This window comes from Colossoma macropomum, unplaced genomic scaffold (genome assembly GCF_904425465.1).
Source record: "Colossoma macropomum unplaced genomic scaffold, Colossoma_macropomum, whole genome shotgun sequence".
Lineage (NCBI taxonomy): Eukaryota > Metazoa > Chordata > Actinopteri > Characiformes > Serrasalmidae > Colossoma > Colossoma macropomum.
This window is the reverse complement of record NW_023494792.1, coordinates 40,739,920-40,764,359: the sequence shown is the minus strand read 5'-3', so window position 1 is coordinate 40,764,359 and position 24,440 is coordinate 40,739,920. Positions and strand designations below refer to the sequence as shown.

The following is a 24,440-nucleotide window of genomic DNA, read 5'->3' as shown; positions in this document are numbered from 1 at the left end:
AATCTGAGAGGTGTGTGACAACAGGGCTATTATAGAAACAGGGACACTGAGACCGGTCACTGTGGTGACGCAGACACTGTCTGTGCGTTTGTGTGGAGAATAGCCTGATTGTGCCATTCTCTCTAATATGAGGGCTGGTAATACTGCCCTGTCTGACACTCAGTACTGGAGAGAGAGAGAGAGAGAGAGAGAGAGAAGCTCCTTAAAACCGAGAAACTACTGTAACAGTTGGAGAGCACAGAAAGTGCTGCACAAGTTTAATATGTCCTGATCCTGATGCCACCGTAAGGGGGACGAGAGAGAGAGAGAGAGAGAGTCAGGGAAAGTCAGACAGAGAGAGAGGAAGTCAGACACACACACACACAGAGAGAGAGAGAGGTTGTCCATTAGAGCATTGAAGGCCCCTCAACCTTGGTCTGCACACACACTCAAACAGACTCAAACAGCAGCTGTCAAATGTGTGTGTGTGTTGAAAATAGTGATGCATTCAATTTGTGTGAAATATGTACATAATATCTGTATAAAATATATTACATCAACACATTTTTGTGCACTAACTAGCTAAATAATTTGCTAATTATAGGAGGCTAACTGTTTTCTTAACTGTCTATGTAAGATAGGCTAACCTTTAACCTTTTCCTTGCTAGATAACTAGCAAAGTATGCTACCTGTTTTTTAAATAGCTAACTAGGTAAGTGAGGTACTGTTGTCTTAAGTAGCTAAGTAAGGTAGGCTAACTGTTTTCCTCTAGGTAGACAACTAGCTAGCTAAGGTCAGCTGTTAAGGTAAACTGTTGTCTTAGTACTAGCCAAGTGTACTTTTAGCCAAATTGGGCATTTGGTCTTCCTTCAGTTCAGCCTTTTAACGTTACCAGCATGGCTGCTAGCTAGTGAACTTGCTGTGCTTTACCACTTATCTTTGCTGCATTTTGCTCAAGTTATTTAATTTTTTTTTGTGTACTTGTGTTTTTTTTCCACGAAGTGGCACTTTTCTCCATCTTGCCTCTTTTTCTCTTCCGTACATTCAGTGGCATTTTGGCAGTGGGTGGAGGGGCTTATAGTCAGATCATGTGACTGGACAAGTTTGGCACCAGAAAACTGGAGCTCTGCTTTTTCCTTTGTCTGCCAGTCTGGAGGTTCCATTTTTATGCTGCTTACGAATGGAAAACCAACGCATCATTTTTTGTCATTCTGATACAGCAACACTGTGTTATTTATTTTTTCTTAGCAGTGTGCCACCCCAATAAAATCTCTGGGTCCTACATGGCCACCATATTCTAAGAGTTCTGAAACATGCTATGTGTTTTTCTACAAAGCACTGTAGCCTGTCAAAATAAAAGCCTTGTGTGGTAGGCCTTTTCTAATTTAGCAACTGATCATTTCAGGCTTTTTAATTAATTTTATATTTTAAAAAATGGAATTGTCAGATTTTTGGTTGATTTTGAGATAAGGTTATAGTTAAGCTGTCTATTGGGATTAATCAGACTTTGTAGCCCTAAATTAAATTACAACCCCATTTCCAAATAAGTTGGGTCACTGTGCAAAGTGTAAATAAAAACAAAATTCAATGATGTGCAAATCATTTAATCCCTATATTTCATTGAAAATAGTACAAAAACAACAAATCAAATGTTGAAACTGAGAAATTGTATTGTTTTTTGAAAAATATATGCCCATTTTGAATTTGATGCCAACAACACTTTCCAAAAAAGATGGGAATTTTTTTGTTTTCTCCTTTTTTGCTTAAGGATTTCAGCTGTTCAACAGTTCGGGGTCTCCTTTGTCATATTTTTCATTTTATAATGTGCCAAATGTTTTCAGCAGTGACAGGTCTGGACTGCAAGCAGTTTAGCACCCAGATTATTTTAATACAGAGCCATGCTGTTGTAATACATGCAGAATGTGGTTTGGCATTGTCTCGCTGAAATAATCAAGGACTTCCCTGAAAAAGACGTCATCTGGATGGCAGCGTATGTTGCCAAAACATATAATGGTGCCTTCACAGATGTGCATGTCACCCATGCCATGTGCACTAATGCACCCCTATACCATCATACTGACTTTTGAACTGTGCACTGATAACAAGCTGAGTGGTCTTTAGCCCAGAGGACACAGAGTCCATGATTTCCAAAAAGACCACTTCACCTCAGTCCTGGATCCTGTTTATATATGGTTTCTTCTTTGCATTTTAGAGTTTTAAGTAGCATTTGTGAATGCAGCACCAAACTGTTTTCCCAGACAGTGGTTTTCAGAAGTGTTTCTGAGCCCATGCAGTGCTTTCCACTAGAGAATCATGTCTGTTTTTAATGCAGTGCTGCCTGAGGGATCAAACATCACGGCCAGCAAATACTGGTTTTCGACCTTGTCCCAAGCATGCAGAGATTTCTCCAGATTTTCTGAATCTTAAAATGATATTATGTACCCGAAAATGATGATACCCAATCATGTTATTGACCTGTTTCTAATTAACCACCAGGTTAACATTACACAACTTTACCAGCCTTTTGTTGCCCCCGTCTCTACTTTTTTGGAACATGTTGCTGGCATCAAATTCAAAATGGACTTATATTTTTCAAAACACAATAAAATTTCTCAGTTGTCTTTGAAGCATTTTCAATGAAATGTAGGGTTTAAATGATTTGCACATCATTGCAGTTTGTTTTTAATTACATTTTTCACAGCGTCCCAACTTTTTTGGAAATAGGGTTGTAAAAGAATATAGTTCAATAAAAAAAATCTTAAACTAGATAATTATGTTTTGGAATAGCACATATATGGTATACTGAATTTAAATCAAAGAAGAAACAATAAGTCAGGTCAGTACTGCTGATATCCTGAGAGAAGAAGATTGGTGTTTCTTTAAATATAAGCTTCGTTTGATTCCACACATGATTCTGTGTAATTGCAGACATTTGTGTGTGTGTGTGAGTGTGGAAAAGCATACTAGAGTATTTCATCAGCACAACTTTGTTAAGCTAAGATAGTAAGCAGAATAGCTCCATCAGTTCACACTCCCATTAAAAAAAAATCTAATTCCTGATATTCAGATGTACTACTTAATTTTTCGTATTACCTTATTGTTTGTTTTATTTATTATTATTAGTAGTAGTAGTAGTCATAGTACTATTAGTATGATTATTTTTGTTGCATGTCCATATTCATTTTATGCTTATATGTATTACCATATTTATACCTCTGACTTTATAGCTTTGTTTTAGTTATTCATCCTCATGAACTTCTTTAATTCATTTATATTTTAATGATAACTCAATTTAACATGTACCACTTTGGCAACATAGGTCTGATATTCTGTCATGCTAATAAAGCATATTTGGTTTAATTTGATTTGCTTTGAGTGGGGGGAGAGAAAAAAACAAAGAGATGCAAAGAGAGAAAGAAAGGGCAGAGAGAGAGAGACAGAAAGAAAGAGAGACAAAGAGAGAGAGAAAGAGAGAGAGAGGACTGCAAGAGCAAAAAAGAAAGGACAGAGCAAAAGTTGGCACAAAGAGAGACCTTGAAAAAGAAAGAAAGAGAGAGAGAAAAGAGAGAGAGAAAGGACATGAAGGAAAAGAAAGAAAAATGAGAAAGTTTAGAAAGAGAGAGAAAGAGAGAAAGGGCACAGAGGAAGAAAGAGGGAGAAAAGACAAAGAATAAGAGAAAGAAGAGAGAGAGAGAGAGAGAGAGAGAGGCAAAAAGAATTGTCTCAAAAACACTAATCGTTAAAATCTATAAAAGCTTGTGATTCTGACAGCATCACAAATGAAATGCTTATAAACAACGCTCCTGAGCTGCAGAGGGCAGCGCTCAAAGTATTCAACCTCGTTCTGAGTTCAGGCTGTTTTCCTGATGTCTGGAACTGAGGACTTCCAACCCCAATCCATAAGAGTGGAGACAAATTGGACCCTGGACCAGGAATCAGGGAAATGTGTTTAACAGCATTTTAGATTTCTGAATTCTGAATTCTGACAAACACAATGTCCCAAGAAATGGTAACATTTCTGCTTGTTTTGCATTCTTTAATTTGTGGAAGGCATTTGATTCTCTTTGGCATGAGGGGCTTTATTGTAAACTTCTTCAGAGCAGTGTAGGGGGTCAGGTTTACGATTTCATCAAATCAGTGTAGTCAGAAAAAAAATGTGGGGCAAGAATTGGTGACAAACATACATAATAATTCTTCACTCAGAAAAGAGCAGTGAGACAGGACTGCAGCCCGAGTCCAACACTGGTCAGTATCTACATTAACCCCTTAAAATCCCAGGCTTATTACATACTTAAGGTGCTGCTGTCTCCGAGCACACAGGGACTAGCAGGAGCATCTGGACCTGCTGGAGCAGTACTGCCAGAACAGAAGACAAAAGTTATGATCTTCCAGAAAAGCTCAGGTACCAGCATCACCCTGGAGCACACAATGCAGTACACTTACCTCGGCCTCATCATTACCGCACCTCGGAGTTTCAGTATGGCAGTGAATGCACTTAAGGAAAAAGCTTGCAGAGTGCTGTACACAATCAGGAGGAAATTCTACAATATTTATTATAACATTTCCATCTAAATCTGGTGTAAAGCGTTTGGTAGTGCGATCCAGCCTATTGATCTGCCGGGTGAGGAATGGGATCCACTTAGTGAGCACAGCTACACTAGATGGGACCTACAGAAGCCCTGCTTGCAGAATAATGATCCTAACACCAATCAATGCATGCAGGGCAGAATTAGACAAATTCCCTCGGTTAATAAACATTCAAAAAAGATCTGTAAATTTCTGGATGCACTTGAAGACGAGTCCCAGAGAAACACTGCTTTTTAAGAGCCAAGAACTGAACCCTGAAATGAGTTCCCTCCTGGTTCTGAGGCTTATTAACCATCTAACAGCTCCTAACACACAACAGTCTCGCTGCAGCACTGCTTTACAGCCCAAACTAAACATTAATCACATCATCAACTATAGTAGGAGTAATTATTTGGAACATTGCTGTCAGACTCAATGACCACAACTTAAAAAAAGCAGTTGTAAAAAGTCCTGGCTGCTCAGAGAAGAGAGACTGTGTGGTCACTGGGTGACAGGTGAAATTGAGATAGAGATGCACTTTCTTCTTGACTGTGTATATTTTAGACCAACACCTAAAATTTGCACAAATAAATTCAACCAACTAATCCCAAATTTAGAAAAATGTACACATTTGGAGAAGTTAGGGGGCCGATTGATGTTTGTTTCAAATCAACACAGAGTCTGTGCTGTAGCCTACGCCATTGTGAGCGTTTATACTTTGTTGAGTCTCCGTCACTCTGTAATTACACCAGTTCTATTTTTCATTTTTCTGTCACTTCAACACCAGGCATTCAAATTTGTCTGCTCAGATGAGTCTTCATCCTCTAAACGGGTATTTTTTAAGCATCAGTTAGCTGGAACCGAGCCTGTACTGTGGTGGGAGACTCAGTATGCTAGCATAAGAATAGCCCAGCAGGCTACAGCTTGAAACACTACAGAGCAGTTCAACATCAATCAGCTCTCACTGTTATAAGTTTGTATTGTCTGTCCTTGTGACAGTAGAGTACCAGTTAGCCGGAAATGCGGAGGAGGTAATGCGATGCTACTAAGTGGACCATTCACGGTTGTTGCCATCTGCATCTCTGCAATGTGTAGTTACATTTCTGTGGAGATTCACATCAGGCTGTGCCATAGGCTACACGGCTACGCTGACCCACGACACAGAGGCATAAATTGGCCTGCATTCTTAGAGAGAGGCACACCGCCCCCTTTACTGCTAAATATGTAACATGTGACCACCTGGGAGTCAGTGGGCAACACCCCCCCTTACCCCCACCCTACTAAGCCCCACTCATCTGACCCCCACCTTATTGTGACCTCCAACACTACAAATTATACAAATATATCATTAGTTTGTTAATTAGTATAATTATAATGACAATAATAATGTCATTTTTATAATTATTGTAAATAATGTGGTTATTATTTGTTATGGTTCTTGTAGTTACTTTCATTGTTCAATATTACTGTTATAATGCTTTGTCAATACTGTCCTTAACACAGTCATGCTATCAAATATGATTATTACCCAAGTATTGTTCAGCAACAGGTTAACAGTGACAAAAGTATCGAACTCTTTCAAATCTTATATTAATGAGTGTCATTTTGTCATTACAATTTAAAAGTAATCGTGTAATGAATTACATCTGCATTTGATTTACATTCTGTATGGAGAGATTTGAGCCTCCACTTCTGACTTATTTCTGTGTTTCAATGTCAAGAAATAACAAAAATGTGGCTAAAATGTAAAAGATGTTTTTTCTTTCTGCAAACAAGCACAACTTTTCATCTAATTTAAATCATAATAAAATATCTCCTATACTACTTATGAACACAGATGTAGTATAGATTGAAAGTTTATAATCTTTCAACACAAGTTCTCTGCTTTTTTCAGTGAGCTACAGAAATCATTCATCTAAAATTACAGCCTGCTTTTGTTATCATGACAGTAAGCAGTGGGTTAGAAACAGCAGGATATCTGCATACGTATAACAGAAGCTAGCAGTGCAGTGACGCATTTGGACCGTTACTCTCATTCTGCTTATTAATTGCAATTATCAGAGATTGTTGGTTTCGACAGAAAGTTACGACGTGACAAAGCCTGTGATTTATCACATCGCTCAAAGCACACTCAAGCAGAGCAGCTGTTCAGCTGGCATCGTTTTGCTGTTTTGCTGCCACCATTACTCAGATTGACAGTTAAAAGCATTTATTTTGTGCTGGCACAGAGGACATATATATTTCCGTCAGACCATTGTTTTAATATTTGTCTTTTAAAGGCTCATATCATGGAAAAACATTGTAACACTGATTGAAAAACATTGATTGTAAACATCATGGAAGTTTTAATGCCATTCACTTCCAAACCCACAAAGTCTATTAAGCTTTATTGTTTTTGTGATGTCACATTTAGATATATCTGCCTATTCAGTTTAGTTTAGCTCTGCCCATTCATGGTGAAGTTATAAGGAGTGTTTTATCCTGGACTGCTTTTAGAATGAGATGCAATACAGGACAGGCAATCAAACCAAGCTCATTTACATAGGTCAGTCTTAAAGGCACAGTAACAAGACATCAAGAGACAAAGAGGTTGGAAAATGGGTTACGTAAAAATGGATTACCACTGTTTTTGCTACATAAACATGTATGAACATTAGACATGGAGCTCAGGGAGAAAAAGTTAATACAAATTTGACTATCAGGTGCCCTTTAAAATTCCTTATTTGCTGTTCATAACTTCTCCTTCATGTCTTCTGCCACTTGCTGTTACAAAAACATTACCAACCAAAATAGCCTGACCTTTATTGATATTCATGTATTTCCTGGACACAATTAGAGACTCACACACACACGCGCACACACACACACCTAAACCTCTTTCGTCCATCTGTGCTGGATGTTTTGATTCTACAATGTCAACTAAAACACACAGGGATTTATTCTAGAAGTTTATAATTCTCTTTTAAAAAATAAAAGATTGAAGCTCATTTATTAGGGCAGACTGCTGTGTCTGTCAAGGGAGCAACCACAAGCTTCAGAACTAACTATCAAACAGAAAAACATGAATAAAGTGTTTGATTAGAATGTTATCTCAGTATGTACAATCAGAGAAAACAGTGTTTGTAGCTCGGCTGCTCGCTGTTATCATTAAACTGAAGCTTGTGAACGTTTTGCAGCTGCTGACAGTGACGCTGTTGAATGTAATCCCTCAGCAGTGTGTACAGAGGAGATACTAAAGCTGGCACAAAGAGCCTCAGAGCGTTTCCTCACTGACCTTAAGCCACTTTAAGTTTGATTTCTCTCTCATTTCTGCCTCTGCTGACTCTGAACTGAGTCTGAAACCAGTGAGATTTTAGGCAGTAGTGCTTACTGCTTTAGAACATCGTAGGTGTTCTTTAGTACATGGATGTGCGTGCACTTCTCATGCAGTTGAACAGGTTCCAGTAGAATGTGCTTTTGGTAATCTTCTCGCATTCCCATACCAACATCATCTGTGAATTTGACAGCAGACTTTTTCCTCTTTGATTTTTCATTTTTTCACCATACGATTATAGGGTTGTATGTCACAGAGTTCACTGTTATAGAATTTGAATAAATAAAGGTTTATAAATGCCTTATTCCAATCTTCATCATATGTCATAAAGGCTACTTTAGCTAATTTTGATCAAAAGTTTGATAGCTATTGGAATAAGTATTTACAAACATTCATGTAGGGTTATGTCAGTTGTCATAACAATCTTATGTAGGTGTTATGTAACCTTATGAACAGTACCCTACAGTAAAGTGTTAACGAATTTGTTATATTATTTGAATCATTTTCTTGGTGTCTGTAATGTTAGCCCTGTTTTGAAGCATGTAAACAGCTCACAGTGAGAGCTGGCCAGGCTAAAGTACAGCCTCCACATGACAGGATTAGTTTTAATGCAGTGTTACCACTGCTGCATTGACTGAAACTCAGAATTTCACAACTCTAGCTAGGAAATATGAAACAAACCACCCTATGGCATGTGCCCACCCCCCGGGCCCCGACGATGACGGCCGCGCGAGCCAGCAGGAAGGCAGGGCCCGAACACCCAGTGGCGACGAACCTCGGCGAGGACGACAGTGAGAGAGCCGCGAGTGGGGAGGGGGCGGAGCGCAAAGCCCAAGCTCCGCCGAGGGATGCGAGTCATGCGAGTGACAGCGGGAGGACGAGGACGATGGTGCCGGCCGCGAGAGGCACCAGGGCAAGGAGCGAGTCCCCGCCCCCTGTTCTGCAGCAAGGCCGCTTCACTGCACCTCACGTTCCACCCGGGCGGCCAAGCTGCAAGCTGGGGGCAGTGACAGGGAGGCGGATCAGCGAGCTCTTGTTCCCTCTCAGCTCGAGTACATACTGATCTGACTGGCAGCGTGAGCGCCTTTTAAAAAGAGCTGAGAGGGAACAGAGCGAGAGAGAGGGACGAGCAGCAGCCACAAGAGCGACTGAGTGAAGAGCTGAAAAGCTTGAGTAAAAAGACTGAAAAGTCTAGCTAGCTTAAGCCACTGAAAAGTGGCCAGCTTAGCGTAGCGTTGGTTGTGTTTATTTACTTTCTGTTTATTTGGGTGAATTAAAGTAATGACTGCTGCAGCACTGAACCCTGCCTCCAGCGTCTTCCTTGAGCCCTGGGTAGCAAATGCCGTGTTACACACCCCCTTAGCTGGAAATTCCTACTGGGATAAAGAATGGCGTTTCCAAATCCGAGATCAGCATATGATGTCGTATCCAAATGGCTGTTCACACTGTCAATAGTAACAACAAATCACTTCTCAGCTTTTAAATGAGAATTGCTTTGGATAGTCTACATACAGACATGGTAGTTGTTTGAATCTATAACTTTAACCATAAAGCTTTGAGAAGCTAAATACATCATGGATGTTAAAGTCATCACTCATATCACTAATGTTAGTTGGCTAGCTTGTTGCTAACAATACTCACTTTCATGGAGGCGTCCATGTTAGAATGCGCAGAGGTTGAAAATGACCCAGTTCCGAGCTCCAACTTTCCACTTCCGAAGAGCTTGCGTGTGTTCTGTAAGCTCCTACTGTCTGTGCTGTTTTCTGAATAGTGACCAGTAAAGGAGATGTGATGTGCTTTGCTTTTTCAGTGAATGTGACCGAGTAATGGTCATTTTGAGTGAAATGCTCGTAGCTAGAGTGACTGAGATGCTGTTTGAGGTGCTGGATCAGACATCAAAGTGGGAAAAGTGCTGCTGTTGCCAGCATCCTCACAGGCTAATGAGAGAAACACTGGATGTCCTTCAAACAGCCCAGCAGCTCCAGATGACTCAGTCTGGAGGACGACACGGTCAATGAGATAACTATTTTTTAAATTGAACTGTTGATAAGAGATTTTTCATTCCCAGTGCTCCTTTGAGGGGCCATAGCTGTTGTGAATGATGGAAAATACCACCAATAAAATTCTCAACACTTTCCTAGAAACAACCTCTTCAGCAAACAAAATTATTCTCCAGCAAACACCAGCATTCTTTACTAGAAACCACAGTTTGTATAATTCTCTACCAAACACCATCTTCTTCTACTATCCACCACCATTCTCAATCAAACACTGTAGTTCTCTGCCAAACACCTGCAGACACAATCATTCTCCATCAAGCATCAATGTTCTCTCTCCATCAAGCATCAACGTTCTCCAAACACCAACATTCTCTACCAAACACTATCATTTTCCACCAAACACCAGCATTGTACATCAAGTGCCATCATTTGCCACCAAACACCAAAACTCTCCATGAAACCAACATTTTACCAAACACAACCATTTTTCAATAAACGCCCATTCTGCACCAAACATCTTCATGCCCCACCAGCCATTCTCCACCAAACACCAACATCTTCCATAAAGCACCATGATGTGCTACCAAACCAAAATTGTCCATGAAACAAATCTTTTACCAAACACAAACATCTTACAATATACACCACCAATCTCCACCAAACACCAGCATGCTTTGGCAAACAGTAACATTCTCTCCCACACACTGTCATTCTCCTACAGCCTTATAGCACTGAGGAACCAGATGAATCTGTGTGAATGGGGGAGAACGTTTTATAGACTCTCAACAACTGCTTACTGGTGTGGTACACTGACCTAATATTCAGGTTTGATGATGTTTGTTGATGTGACCTGAATTTAAGATTTATGTACATTGTCTCTGACTAACTCTCTCTCTTACTTTTTCCATCAGGTCTACCAGTATATGCACGAGACAATAACAGTAAATGGCTGTCCAGAGTACCAAGCTCGCGCCACAGCAAAGGTAAGAATTCCCTTTTCACAAAAGCCCTATTGGACCTGGCTTAGTTTTACCTCTGTTTTTCCTGTAATTTAAGTGATTAGTGCCAACATCTGTGATTTTAATCCAGTATGAATCTGCAGTGTGTTTAATTTTTACAGTCTGGCTGTAATAAAGGTGGAGTGATTTTAATCCAGTATGAATCTGTAGTGTGTGTAATTGGTACAGTCTGACAGTAGTAATTGTGGAGTGAGTGGTCTAATTGTGGAGTGAGTGGGCTAATTTTGGAATTCCTGCAGTAATAGTAGTTCTGTTCCAATCCACCTCACATTAATGGAATGGCAAAACCTGCTAATAGACACAGCTGTGTCGTCATTGTTTATTGAGTGTGTCTTGTGGCTTACTGATTTCATGCTATCTGTGGGAACTGGGGGGAAATTACGCATAGAACTGGCATTGGCAGCAACTTAAGGATACAACATTTACCACAACACAATGACGCAACATAGTAGATGTACAAAAGTTTGTTAGCGTAATGTACCATAGTAATGAACAAATACATAATGTTGGGAGAACTTTACTGACTACAATAATGAAATAATAAATTATAAATAAATGAATAAATAACATAGGAGAAAATGCTGATCATGCTAATGCTTACCTGAAACATTTGTTTACAAAAAACCTACAATAATAATAAATAAAACACAAATATTAGGTTTTGAGATGAGAAAAACTTATTTAAGGTACATAATTAGACCCTAAATCACTGTCGTACCTTTGAGGGTACATTTACATTGTTTCTACCTTGATGAATGAAATGTACCTGCATTTCAAACAGTGTATAGATGTGATTCACTCTGGAGTGTACTCTGGTTTGCATGTGTGAGAGTCTGTGGCTGTGAAATTAAAAAACAGATGTGCCCTAGATTACATACAGCACTAACAGCAATAACATCATCTGTTTAGCATTTAACAGTGCTACAACACGAAGCAGCTCTGCAAGCACGTAACCAAAATTCTAGCACTAATGACAGCCAGGTACAGACTAATACCTCACTACAAATTCTGAAAAATCTGTGAAAGTGCATGACTAACAAGCAGCATCCACTCCTTTACAACAGGTAATAGAGGATTTTGAACACAGCCATAATTGCACAGAGACTTTAAAGCAGCAGTAAATGATTTTCTTCTTTGTCTTGTGAAGCAACCAAAATGGCGTATTTTTGGAACTCTATACTGACACCTGTCGGTGTGGGCGATACAAAGCCCCCGATACTGCCCCCAGTATTGTGGAGAGGCAATCGCCCTCATGCTGTGTAGTCAATAACTGACATGGTTGTTGTCATAGTTATCAGTCCAAGTAACACACTACACACACATTTGTAGCATTACAGAATGTTTGTTTAAAATCGAGGTATTTCCGTCTTCAAATGTCAATCTTTCCATATTTTTGCTATCACTCGGGGTGGTCTTTGCACTAGGCAAAGGTAGACAGCTGTCTAGGGCCCCCATTAAGCAAGGGCCCCATGAAAATAAATATAAGGTACATGTTGATGTTAGATAACCTATTCTGAAAAATGCATTGTTGACACAACAGAGTGAAGACAGACTGGTATGGAAAAAGAAATATAGCGATAATCTACATTCTGGAGAGACAGGTTTTAGATGTGATATTTTAGGGTGTTGAGAGGTAAAATCAAATAAAGTCATCCAAGAGCAGCAGAGAAACACAAAAAGAAGGACGAAAGCAAAACATTTGTCATTACGCTCCCAAAGTTAAATGAAATTTTTCAGCCAGAACAGAGAGCTGCACAGGCTCAGCACATAGTGTTAGCATTACCATTCATACAGCTCCAGTGTTGGGGTAGTTAAAAAAAGAAGTAGCTATTAACTACTTCTATCAAAATGTAATGATTATATATTTAGTATGTAATCTCAGTTACTACATGTTCTGAGAAATTCTTGTTGGCAGTATAGATGGTTTCGGGTTTCGGGGCCCAGAGTCTTTATATATATTAACAAATGTGCATCCATGGGGCCCTGTTCCTTTCATTTGCCTAGAACCCTGGTATCACTGAATCCATCCCTGCTATCACTTGCAGTTGAAGCTGGAGTTACCGAGAAAGTGTCACACTGACAGCAAACGCAGCTTAGCCAATTATTTACTCTTTCTGATGAGGACCAAGCATGATTACATCAATACTATGGGCTGCAGAATAATAACTAGTGTACCGTCAATATGTGGTAAGAATGCTATTAGCATATATGGGAGTGACTACCATAGGCTGAGCAGCTTTAACCAGTGAGCACACAATTTTTTTTTCTACAGCAAGCTTGTCCCCCATTGTGACCTGATCTAAACAGTGCACAGCCCATGTGTGGACTCATGCCCCGTTATGATAAAATGGTACATACAAGCCGACGAAGTAATTTGAGTGTCTGTCTTAGGTGATTCTGCATTATGAAAAAAACAATGACAAAACACTTTTACACATACTGTTTTGTGTTTTCTTGCCCATAAACATTGCTTATTGCTCTGTTAATTTCATGATTAATTCTAAAACGACCAATCAAGTCCCACACATTAAATATAGAACCTCTTCTGGGAGAACTAATCCATCTCCAGTAGGGCTAAAGTCCTGTCTGCATTTATAGATTGTGTATAATTTGTCTGTTGTGGACGCTGGGCGTAGTCTCTGTTCCTCCGTCTTCCACTCTTTTTACATGAGTTCATATTTTATATTCAAGAGAAACAGAACTATATTAGACTTTCAAATGTGCTTTTTTCCCCCCACCTGAATCCGTCAAGAGTGCGAACAGATTTAACAAACAGTTTCAGCAGTAATTAGCCCGCCCTACACACAAACACTTAGCGTTGCCTCCAGACAGTCTTTCAATTTACTGACGTTCATTCAAATTCAACTGCTGTAGGGAAGAGTATGCAGTTGTGGCAGAGACAAAAAAGAGAGTGAAAGAGAAGGGAGGGAAACAAAAGAAAGAATGCTATGTAGCTATGACAGTGAAGGACAAGCAGGTTGACTAGAGCCAGCACTCCTGATATGAGGGTGAATCTTTGGAAAAGAGAATTTCACCCCAGCGCACCTTTCTGCACTGTTGCCAATCCATCAGAAAGAGTGAAACCGTGCCAAAAGGTGCATCGTGCCAGATATACACTGCCTGTCCACAGACCGGGGCCATCTTGCCTTCTTTAAAAGCTGATTTTCATTATTTAAACTTCAGTTAAGTAAGAGAAAGGTTGAGCGATCATAAAGCAGCTCATCATGTTCATCAATCAGGAATTCTGAGAAAATTCTAACGTTTGTACATAAGTCAGTGGTTGCAATGTGAAAGTCATTCAGAGTGGTTTGGTGTGAAATGGTTCATTGTAGAAAAACTTAGACTCAGATTTCATTGCAGTGGTGGTGATGCACAGTCTACAACACAAATATAGCCAATTTATTTACTGTCCAAAACTACCAGTGAAGCTAAGTGTGTCTTTAAAATTTTTTATATGTAGTGTTGATAAAGGTAAAATAGAGCTAAATCTGAAAAATTAGGTTTTCTGGTTACTGTTTGGTTTTACAACATCCTGTATGTCGTTCTGCACCATGAATGGATGCTAAAAGTATGTTTTAGACCAAACACTTCTTAAAAAAATCATAAAACAATGTCGCAGGCATCACGCAGTGTATTAAAAAATTTCATGTAAAAACTTGAGGGGTATTTTAGAGGCATTAAAGTCTTCAGATGTCTCTTTAGACAACCACTGTGAATAATTCTGACTTGTTAGGATACTCTAGAACAGTGCATTCCACATCAAACCACTTTGATGGAATGACTTGGTTCAAATCTTGATGAAATTTTAAAAAATTGGTGGAACGGTGATGAGTGCCGACATCACAAAAGGGGCTAAAATGCATGGCATTATTTCCAAAGCAGCACTATTACTATTATTAGAGACTTTTAGGAAGACGGGCAGCAGGAGCAGCTTAACCGACCGGAAGAAACGCTGCGCTGTGCTGTTCTGTACAGGAATTTGACTCTCCCTGCTTCCTGATGCAGCGGCCTTTTTAGATGTGAGGGGGTGGGGCTAGGATAACATTTTGGTGGGTCAAATTAAATGTCCTCACAAGCCCACTTTGACCACCTTTTGGACAGCCCTGCTCTAAATAAACCTGATCATGCTTTGATATGGTAAGTTATTCCAAACTAACAAAGAAAATCAACATTGATATTAACAGCATTCTGAAAAAGCTAGATGTCCTCAAACTTTTGATGGGCCGTTTAAGGTGATGCTGTTGCCCAGGGAGCCCAGTCTTTTACACACAAAAACACGTACACACACACACACACACGTATATATACACACACACACACACACACACACACACACCCACACTCATCGACCGGTAGGGCTTTCAATCAGCCACAGCACCCACCATGCAGATGGAGAAGATGAATAGAGTGAAAGAGAAACGCCACAAAGCAGTACCGGCTCAAACAAAGCATTCAGAACAGAGATCTGATACCTTTACAGAGAGATGAAAAGAAAAGGTCTATGGGGTTTTGTACTGATTATGTTTTTGAACTCAATTAGACCAGAGCACTGTGTAATAGTCAATTAACAATGAAGAGACAAGGGAAAACAGGAGATAGTAATAGTCACAGGCCATTCTGTACATGTCCACTGAATTAAAAGTGAAAAAAGGGTCTCTGTTTTAGTTCCTATCAGGTGGAATATGAATTATTAGGTGAAATGTGTATTATCAGTCATGCCCCTGATATGTACATAGAGGCCTAGTTTACATGAGGGCTAATATCTGAGACTATAGAGGCTCCAGATTCTGTGGGATTGTAATTTGGAGGTGTATGAGGATTCTTTGTCTGGTGTGTTTTATGATAAGAGGGTAATTCATTTACGCTGTATGCTCTCTGAATTTCGATGAGCCAGTGTCCTTGCCGCTGCTACAGAAAGGGCAATAATTATGTGCCCTCTTTACACCTTTCTCCAGTTAATTTAAATTTGCACTTTAAACACATTTAAGCCGAAAACTGAATTATCTCAGATAAATTCATTCTAAACTGAATATACTGATGTTAACCCTGTTATACCAAACGTCTCATCAAGCCCAATTCAAACAAGAGTGCACTGAAAATTAAGGATGAAAATGCCTCATCTTACATTTTGGTGAATTATAATCTGAATTTGGTTATCCTAAAAGACAGTAACTCCAAAATTCTGAACTGTGATCACTTGTTCTTGTGCTTGAAGTCCCTGCTGTCACAAATACTTTGTTATACTGAGTTCCTCTAAAACAGGGGTGCCTAAACTTTTTGTCATGTGGGTCCAAAGTGCAATGTTGTAGGCTGAGGGTCAAAAACCAAACAAAGACAACAGGTTTCATATCTAGCTTTTAAAATGTATCTTATAACATAGTATTTTGGTGCTAAATTACTATTAAACACAAAATCAAAATTAAAAAGGTTGCATAAGTTTTAAGTACCTGAGAAATTTAGATCTCAAAATTCATCAACTTGTTCATTCAGAATGTAAGTCGAATGTAAATGCAGTTCATTAGGTGCACTCTTAAAGAAGATGGTTCTTCAAGACTTCTTTAAAAAGACATTGGTTCTATATAGAACCATAAACACTCAAAGAACCATTTGCTTGCTTATGGGGTTCTTTGCGTGGTGAAATGGTTCTTCAGTTTGATGGAGAATGTGTTTTTCTTTAGTTTAATGGAGAATGTGTTGTTCTTCAGATTGATGGAGAATTTATTGTTCTTCAGTTTAATGGAGAATGTGTTCTTCAGATTAATTGAGGACGTGCTGTTTTTCGGATTGATGACGAATGTGTTCTTCGGTTTGATGGATATTGTATTGTCTATATGGAACCTTTTTGAAAAAGTTTCTCTGTAGCACCAAAAAGTGATTCTGCTATTGTTACAATGTCAAACTTGTCACAATAGCAGAACCCTTTTTTTTCACCATGCAGTGAACCACTTAAGCATGCAAACTGAGTTCATGGACTGTTCATAGTTCTATATAGAATCATTATTTTTACTAAAGAACCCTCAAAGAACCATCTTTTTTATGAGTGTAGCTTCAGTCGTATGTGAAAGTTTGAACACCCCTGGTCAAATTCCATGTTTTGCTGATTTTCTAAAAGTGAAATAAGTTAGCATGTCCTCTACTGAGAACACACTTAAATATGGCATTTTTTTGCACATTGTAATGTGCAGTGTTTATTTATTTGCTAAATATATCATATTGGAAAAGATAAAATGTAAAATGTGCTGTAATATCATATCTCAGGCTTCGCCTCCTTCCACTCTCCAGCGTTCTGCCTCAGTGGCCTACTGATCACTGGCTCAGCTCTCCCTCTCTCTCCTGTTCTGATCTGTGTTTCTTTTGTGATTGCTTCTCTCTGGTTTTGGCCTGTTTCCCTGCTTTCAGACTTTGAGCCTGCCTAACCTACAGCAGCCTGTTAGCCAGTTTTGTTGTGGACTTTTGGACTGTTTGTTTGTTGTTTCAGTCTTGTAGGTTTATTTGACTGTAACTTGCATCTAGTCTCCTCCCCTGTTGTGACATAACGTTTGCACAGGCCACATTTTATGTTTTTTTATATGTTAAATTCAGCAAATAATAAACAGCAATTGTGCATTAAAATGTGCAGACATGTGTTGTAGGAAGTGACCTTATGTTCACATAAAAAATGACAAACGTCAGTGGCACCCAAACTTTTGCATACAACAATTCATTTTGCAATTATGTAATTACATTTAAACAACTATGCGATGTGAATAGGTGTTTGTTAATTCAGTGTATAGCAGAATGATAACTAATACTCTAAAATACTCTATACTCTATTAAGCATTAATGACTTGTGCAACTTGTGTTTTGTTCAAGTTTTTCTTTCAAGAATGTCTTACAAACCTGATGCAGCTTGTTTTGATTAGACAGTTTTGTTCAGTTTTCTCTTAAAATGACAACAAAGGGATACATCATGCGTCCACAGTCTTATCTACAAAGGGCTGGTGTGGTTTAATCTTCTGGTCTCCTTCTTCAAACACTTGATTAGCTATATGAGGTGTGCTCCTGCTTGGCTAACATGAAAACCTGCAGCCCTTTGCAGATAAGACTGGTGTCCCCTGTTGTAAACGCCAACCAGGCTGCACATTCACAGAAAGAAAAGCTTACTATTTCTTTAATTTGTATATACTGTAAACAGTCTGAAGCTCCTAGCAAATGAGATACACTGCTGTTTACTTATTTAATTTGCTAGCGACTTAAGTTACTGTACCCTATCAGTACCAGTGAATTGTCCAACACTGTTTGAAAAGAAAAAGAATGCAACACTTTTCACAAATGTATAAAGCATTGCCACCAGTGTTGGAGTAATCAACATGGAGCAGATGTAGCCTGCGTTCCTTTGGGACTGTTTTCAATCAATTTTGCAGAAACGGACTGGAGCGTCACTTTAAAAGGATTGCAGCGTCCTCTGAGAATCCTCACTGATGCTGCTATTGAACTCCACTGCTTTCTGATGCATCTCATCATCCTCAGATATGAGTGCATTAAAAGTGTATAAGAACTGAATTCATTACTGAGTGCTTCTATTGGCTTCTGACTTCAGAACATAGGACTATTTCTGCCTTTTAATCTACTCTTCTCCTTTAATAACGTGACCACTGAAGAACAGGGTAAAAGGGGGGCTAACAAAGTATGCAGAGAAACAGACGGACTACAGTCTGTAACTGTAGAACTACAAAGTGCTCCTATATGGTAAGTGGAGCTGATAGAATGGACATTGAGTGTAGAGACAAAGATACTTAATGAAATGGCCATCGCTAAAACTGATAATTATCCCCCTGACAAGCCCTTGCAGGAATAGCCATATGGTGTAGTGACTTGGTATTGGAAGGCTTTGTAGGATGTGGTGTCCATATCTTGGGGAAGGCTTTGGTAGGATAGTTGGCATTAAAAACGTTGTTTGCCATATGCTGCCTTGTGTCGCCTTCGTTCTGAGCGAGTGTGAAGCCGTGAAGGTCGCGAAGATCTGCCCGGAGTGTGTGGAGCTGTTCATGCATACACAACACGCTCCGGCAGCTTTATTCCACCGAGCGATCCAACTGGAGAAGATGTTTTGAATCAGAGAGATCAGAAAAGTCCTGCTTTTGCCTTGTGGGTATCTGCTAGCTCGAAAGGCTGTGAAAATTGTCTCTTTTTGTCTTTCTCCTTCCCTGAACGTGAATGCCTTAATAATGAAGTGAAGCTGACAGAGAAGCACCTGTGGCTACAGCAAGAATAGAAGATTTACAGCTTTTGTCTTTTTTCTGCCTGCTGTTGAAAGCCTCGGACGAAATAACAAGCACCAGCTAGCTGCGGTTCAGACGACACAGGAGGCAGCACAGGAGGATATCAAATGCGAGCCTTTTCACTTTTTCAGCTGAGTTAAGGCCTCATGAAGGGATCGTTAAAGACCGAGGAGATCCGGGTCCACTTCTGCAAGAGAAATATGCAAATTATAATGATTTGTTGACCATAAATCTTTCACTGTACACAATACCAATGAAAAGTTTGGATACTTACAGGATTTTTTACAATTTTACACATTTTAGAACGAAATTATGAAATTACACATAGGATTAAGCATGACTAAACAACGTCCTGATCCTGTACTTTAATATTGAGCCTTATCCGATATTGATCTGATCGTTCTATTTTTATAGACAATACAGCCACACAATTTAAGTCAACTGCTTTTTAAAATGACCATTTTATGTTGTTTTTTTAATATTGATTATGACCAAATTGATTGTCCTCAATTGGCTACCAGTTACTTTAATATTCTGCAGTTAACTCAGTTCATTTTTGACATAGTCATAATGGGATACTCTCTGAATTCATATGTTATTTTTGTATATTACTTATGTGGTATAACCATTTTATAATGTTGTGAATACGCTGATTTCATATGCTTCATATTGCACAGTAGCTGCTCCTTTCTCTTGGTTTGGAATGCACTGTTAAATGCCAACATAAAACCAGAAGCATCACAGCCTGAAAACTGAAACATCTCTGCAGTACTTTTGTTTTTTAACTGGTTGCGACTTGCGAGTGAAAAACGTGGCAGGAGTGTATATTGTATGTGCTTCTGGAGACATGACACTCATGGTAAGCAGAAAAAAAAGACACCTTCCAAAATAGTCACCTTCACCTTCTCAAGAAAGAGCTGCATTTTATGAGAAGTGTCTGGCTCAAACGCAGCAAAAATGTTTCTGATAGTGCCATAAATAAGTGGGAAAAAAAGAAACAAAGGATCTGGATCTGGATCTGGCGTATTATAGCCAAAACCCAATCTATTAAAATATGCCTGGACTGGATTCAATCTGATTTTGTTTTGACAAACATCAACATTAACTATTTATACTTAAAGCACTTCAGCATGAGCCTTTAGAACATACAACTATTTAGTCAGGTGGGTCCAGGTTTTTAGGCCCAGTCCAATACTGTACATTTGTATACATCTAGACAGAGTCTTAGACAGTAGCCTTCTGAATTTTAAGCACTGTGTACTTCTGCTTGTGAGAAACCCACTAGCAGAGCTGTTGGTTTTATGATTGTCTGGCTTGCTTTCTTAGCTTGTTTACAGGCATTATGAGTAAATATCAACATAAACATTTCCTATAACTTTGCATATTTAAGTTTACACACAGCGCTGATAACTTCACCATGTCTTGATGCACCTGTCCATACTATTCTTCATAATAGAGCTATTCATGCTACTCACAGTACATCTACAAGAAATACAGTTCCTAGAATCTGCTTTGATAAATGAAGCTTTTGAATCTGTTTAGATTTCTCAGTTTGTCTTTGTAAATGTTTAATTCATGTTTCTAACCCATTTTCCTTTGCTTGGTTTTTCCCATCAGGCCACAGTGGCGGCTTTCGCAGCAAGTGAAGGTCACTCTCATCCGCGAGTGGTGGAGCTGCCAAAGACCGATGAGGGGCTGGGTTTTAACGTGATGGGTGGAAAAGAGCAAAACTCACCAATCTACATCTCCCGCATCATCCCCGGGGGCGTGGCTGAGCGACATGGCGGACTGAAGAGGGGAGACCAGCTTCTGTCTGTCAATGGAGTGGTGAGCACCAATACAGCTTCAGTTACATTCAACAGTATGATTATTCAACATTATTATAACATAATTCAGTTATTAATCAGAACATTTATCATTTGACGTCTACTACAAATAATTCTGTAACTACATATGAACAATTCAGTACCTACCATGAATAATTCAGTGAATGATGTGATTTATTCACACACACACACACACACACACACACACACACACACACATACTATCTAAGCCGCTTATCCTTCTGGGTTGTGGGGGTTGCAAAGCATTTCCCAGCAGTCATTGGGCGGAAGGCAGGAAACAGCCTGTCTATCACAGAGTGATTTATTCAGCAATTACTAGCTATTGATTTATTCAGTATCTACTATAATCAGTAACTGCTATAAATAATTCCACAGCTACTATGATTTATATAGTACCTACTAGAAATTATTCAGTACATGCTATGAATTATTTAGTAACTACACTAAATTAGTCAGTAACTACTATGAATTATTCACTTTGTGTTATGAATTTTCCCATAGCTACTATAAATTATTCCATAGCTGATTTGAAAGACTCGGTATCTACTATGAATTATCCAGTAAGTACTCTACTGAATTCTTTAGTATGTACTATAAATTGTTCAGTAATTGCTATGAATTATGGTGGCACTTTATTTTAAGTGGTCCTTTTAGATTAAACAAACACTCAATGGACACTCAGTAACATGTCAAAAACATATGAGGGTCAGGAATAGGTTCTGGGTTGAGGTTAAGATTAGGGTTAGGATTAGGGCCAGGGGTTAGGTTGGGTAGGCTAGGTTTTGCATAATGGAAGTAACATATTAAGAGTGCACTACTGATATTTCACTAATATGTTGTTGATGTGTTACTAATAATCTGTTAAGAGTTTATTAATCATCTACAAACGACCACTCCAAATAAAGTGTTGCCTGAATTATTACGTACTGTGAATTGTTCAGTTACCACTATGCATTTTTCAGCATCTACTATGACTTATTCTAGGTAAGGAATGTCTAAGTTCTGTAGTTATTGAATTAATTTTTCATGTTTTTCATGAATTACATTTACATTAGATTTAAGTTCTGTATGAACAGGTTCGAGTCTGCACTGCTAGCTTTTTTGAGGGAAAAAAATGACATTATAGTTTAACAAGTGCTATATTGTGTATCCCTAATTAATAGGTTTTACTTCATTAATGAATTTTTAATGAATTTTTCTTCATTTGAATTTTGCTTCCTTTAGCTTGACTACTTGAAGAATGTTTAATGAAATGATCTATTGGTGGATGAGGGCAGCAGCCAGGAGTTAGTCTTGGGTTTAGCTCAGAGACAAATTGCGGTTGTGTTGAAGCATTTAATTTGATGTTTACCTCAAAGTGTCACAGTGTAGCACGCTTGCTCTGCGTGATCAAGGCCTTTCTGACAGATTAATCAATACAGATCAGTCCGGACTGGAAGGAGCAGCAGGATCATGATCTCTGAAGTGATCTCACATTGATTTGAGTGTGTAAACATTCCTGACAAACTTTACTGCACTGACCATCCCACACTGTTACAGATACAACAGGAAACAAATCATTTCAGCAGTCCTGTCAATAAGTATTAATAAAAAATGTAGCTATAAGCAGGACTACAGTCTAGCAGCAGGGGTTCGGGGTTAATCTCTCTCAGAAATGTCTGATTTTCTCACTGTTAACATTTTGTTTCTCTGCACTGTTCACAGCTAGCTGGCTTTGAGCCGAGCAAACTTTTCTGTTTTGGCAGGTGTTAACGCTCGACCTGTACTCAGATGCGCACCAGACAACTCAAATGCGGTGCACTTGACTGACACTCAGATCAGTGACTTGATTGGTTCAGTCAAACTGATAAAACAGTCAGTCTTAAAGAAGCAGTAAGATACATATAAGTGTCTCAGTTTTCATGCAGCATAATTGGTAAGATAATGCGTTTATGTCAATAATATGTGTGAGGGATAGATCTGGGTTTTATACAATGATAGGCTGATAAAAGAAGTTGATTTTTGGCACCAATGGAGGTAAATGTGTAAGTAACTGAGCTCCTATATCCCCACCAAATATCAGACCAATAAACGCACGCCAACATGTGCAGAATGAAACCAACCAAATCAAATGAAGAAGCAAACAAAACTCTGGTGTGGACTTTAGCAAACACACTAGGTCTGACAACAGTGGTAAAAATCCCTGTAAAGGTTTAGTTTGTCAAAAGCAGCTAATCCAGTGGTAGAGTTTTGGTCTTACTCCTGGAGGACAAGCCTCAGCAGTGGGCCCTGGAGCCGCAACAATTACATTTGATAAATTCTATAACGGAAATATTTGAAAATGTAAAATCCATTTAAATAATACACACAATTAGCACTTTTATGAACCCACACACGTCCATGGGGAAATTTGGTGATTATCAAGTTGTGTTAAGTAGTGTAATTAACAGCCTTGGTCGGTCTCGGGTTGAGGTGGAGATTGTTCTCAAGACCAGCCGAATGCAGTGCTTCTGTCTGAGGTAACTGGAAACTGAGCTTTTTTCTATCGTTATTAAATATCAGCAAAACCTTCCAACAGAATAAAACAGTTCTTTCTCCATGTTTAAATAAAATCTGTTCACTGTTGGTTAGGAATCGAATTGATCTTTCCATGATGGTTTAAATGGGTATTATTTGTTTATTGATGTTCGTTGGTTCCAAATTTCAGACATCCACTGAGGGCAGATCAAATGTTATTGTTACTGATTGTTTATTTAATAATAAGAATGAAGGTGGTTTGGTTTAAATTCACTTGACAATAGAGAGTGATTCAGAAGAAGTTGTAGAGAAGACGAACAGAGAATAACCTCACCGTTATTTGCTTCCAGACTTTACAATGCACTGGTGGATTACAACTATAATAATACAGAATTAATAATATAATAAATGATAATAAATGTACAATGAACTACAAACAAATTTCAGTTTTCTTCTGCTCTGGATTGCTAGCTAGCTAGGTAATATGATCTCAGTTGTATTTATTATGGAGGATGCATGAGACCGTGCTGGCCAGTTAGCTGTCCAGAGCTGTAGGACATGATTCAGATTGCACCAGGCAATTAAGCTGGCGTGGCCGAGTTTAGCAAGGGCACCAGTGTGAAGCAGTTTAGATGATGATGATTACAAACATGTTGACTCTGCTTTCCTGCCCTACTGTCTGCTGTTCAATCAGAGCCAGCAACTGATGTGTCCCAGGTTGCCAGATTGGGCAGGATCACTGATTTAGTTTTTTGATGCAACTTCCTATGAAAATAGCATTAATTTTTTATCAGTAAAGTGTTTTCGTTTACATTGTAGTTTATTAAAAAGCAAAATATATAAATGTTTTTTTATCCTGTAGAACATGATAATAGTAATAATAATAATTATTATTATAATAGTAGTAATAATAATATCAAATGACAGTGCCAGTAAGAATAAAAAAAGTTGTTTTTCCT

At 38.8% G+C, this 24,440-nt stretch overlaps 1 protein-coding gene across 2 annotated transcripts in view; it reads left to right on the top strand.

The window, feature by feature from the left end:
* The window catches only part of lin7a (lin-7 homolog A (C. elegans)), an 84,954-nt gene that overhangs the window by 41,286 nt on the left and 19,228 nt on the right, over window positions 1-24,440 (top strand). For both annotated transcript variants that reach the window (XM_036577200.1, XM_036577201.1), the window contains exons 3-4: window positions 10,770-10,841; window positions 20,756-20,965. In XM_036577200.1, coding sequence (XP_036433093.1) covers window positions 10,770-10,841; window positions 20,756-20,965 — 282 coding nt within the window. The remainder of the gene's footprint in view (window positions 1-10,769; window positions 10,842-20,755; window positions 20,966-24,440) is intronic.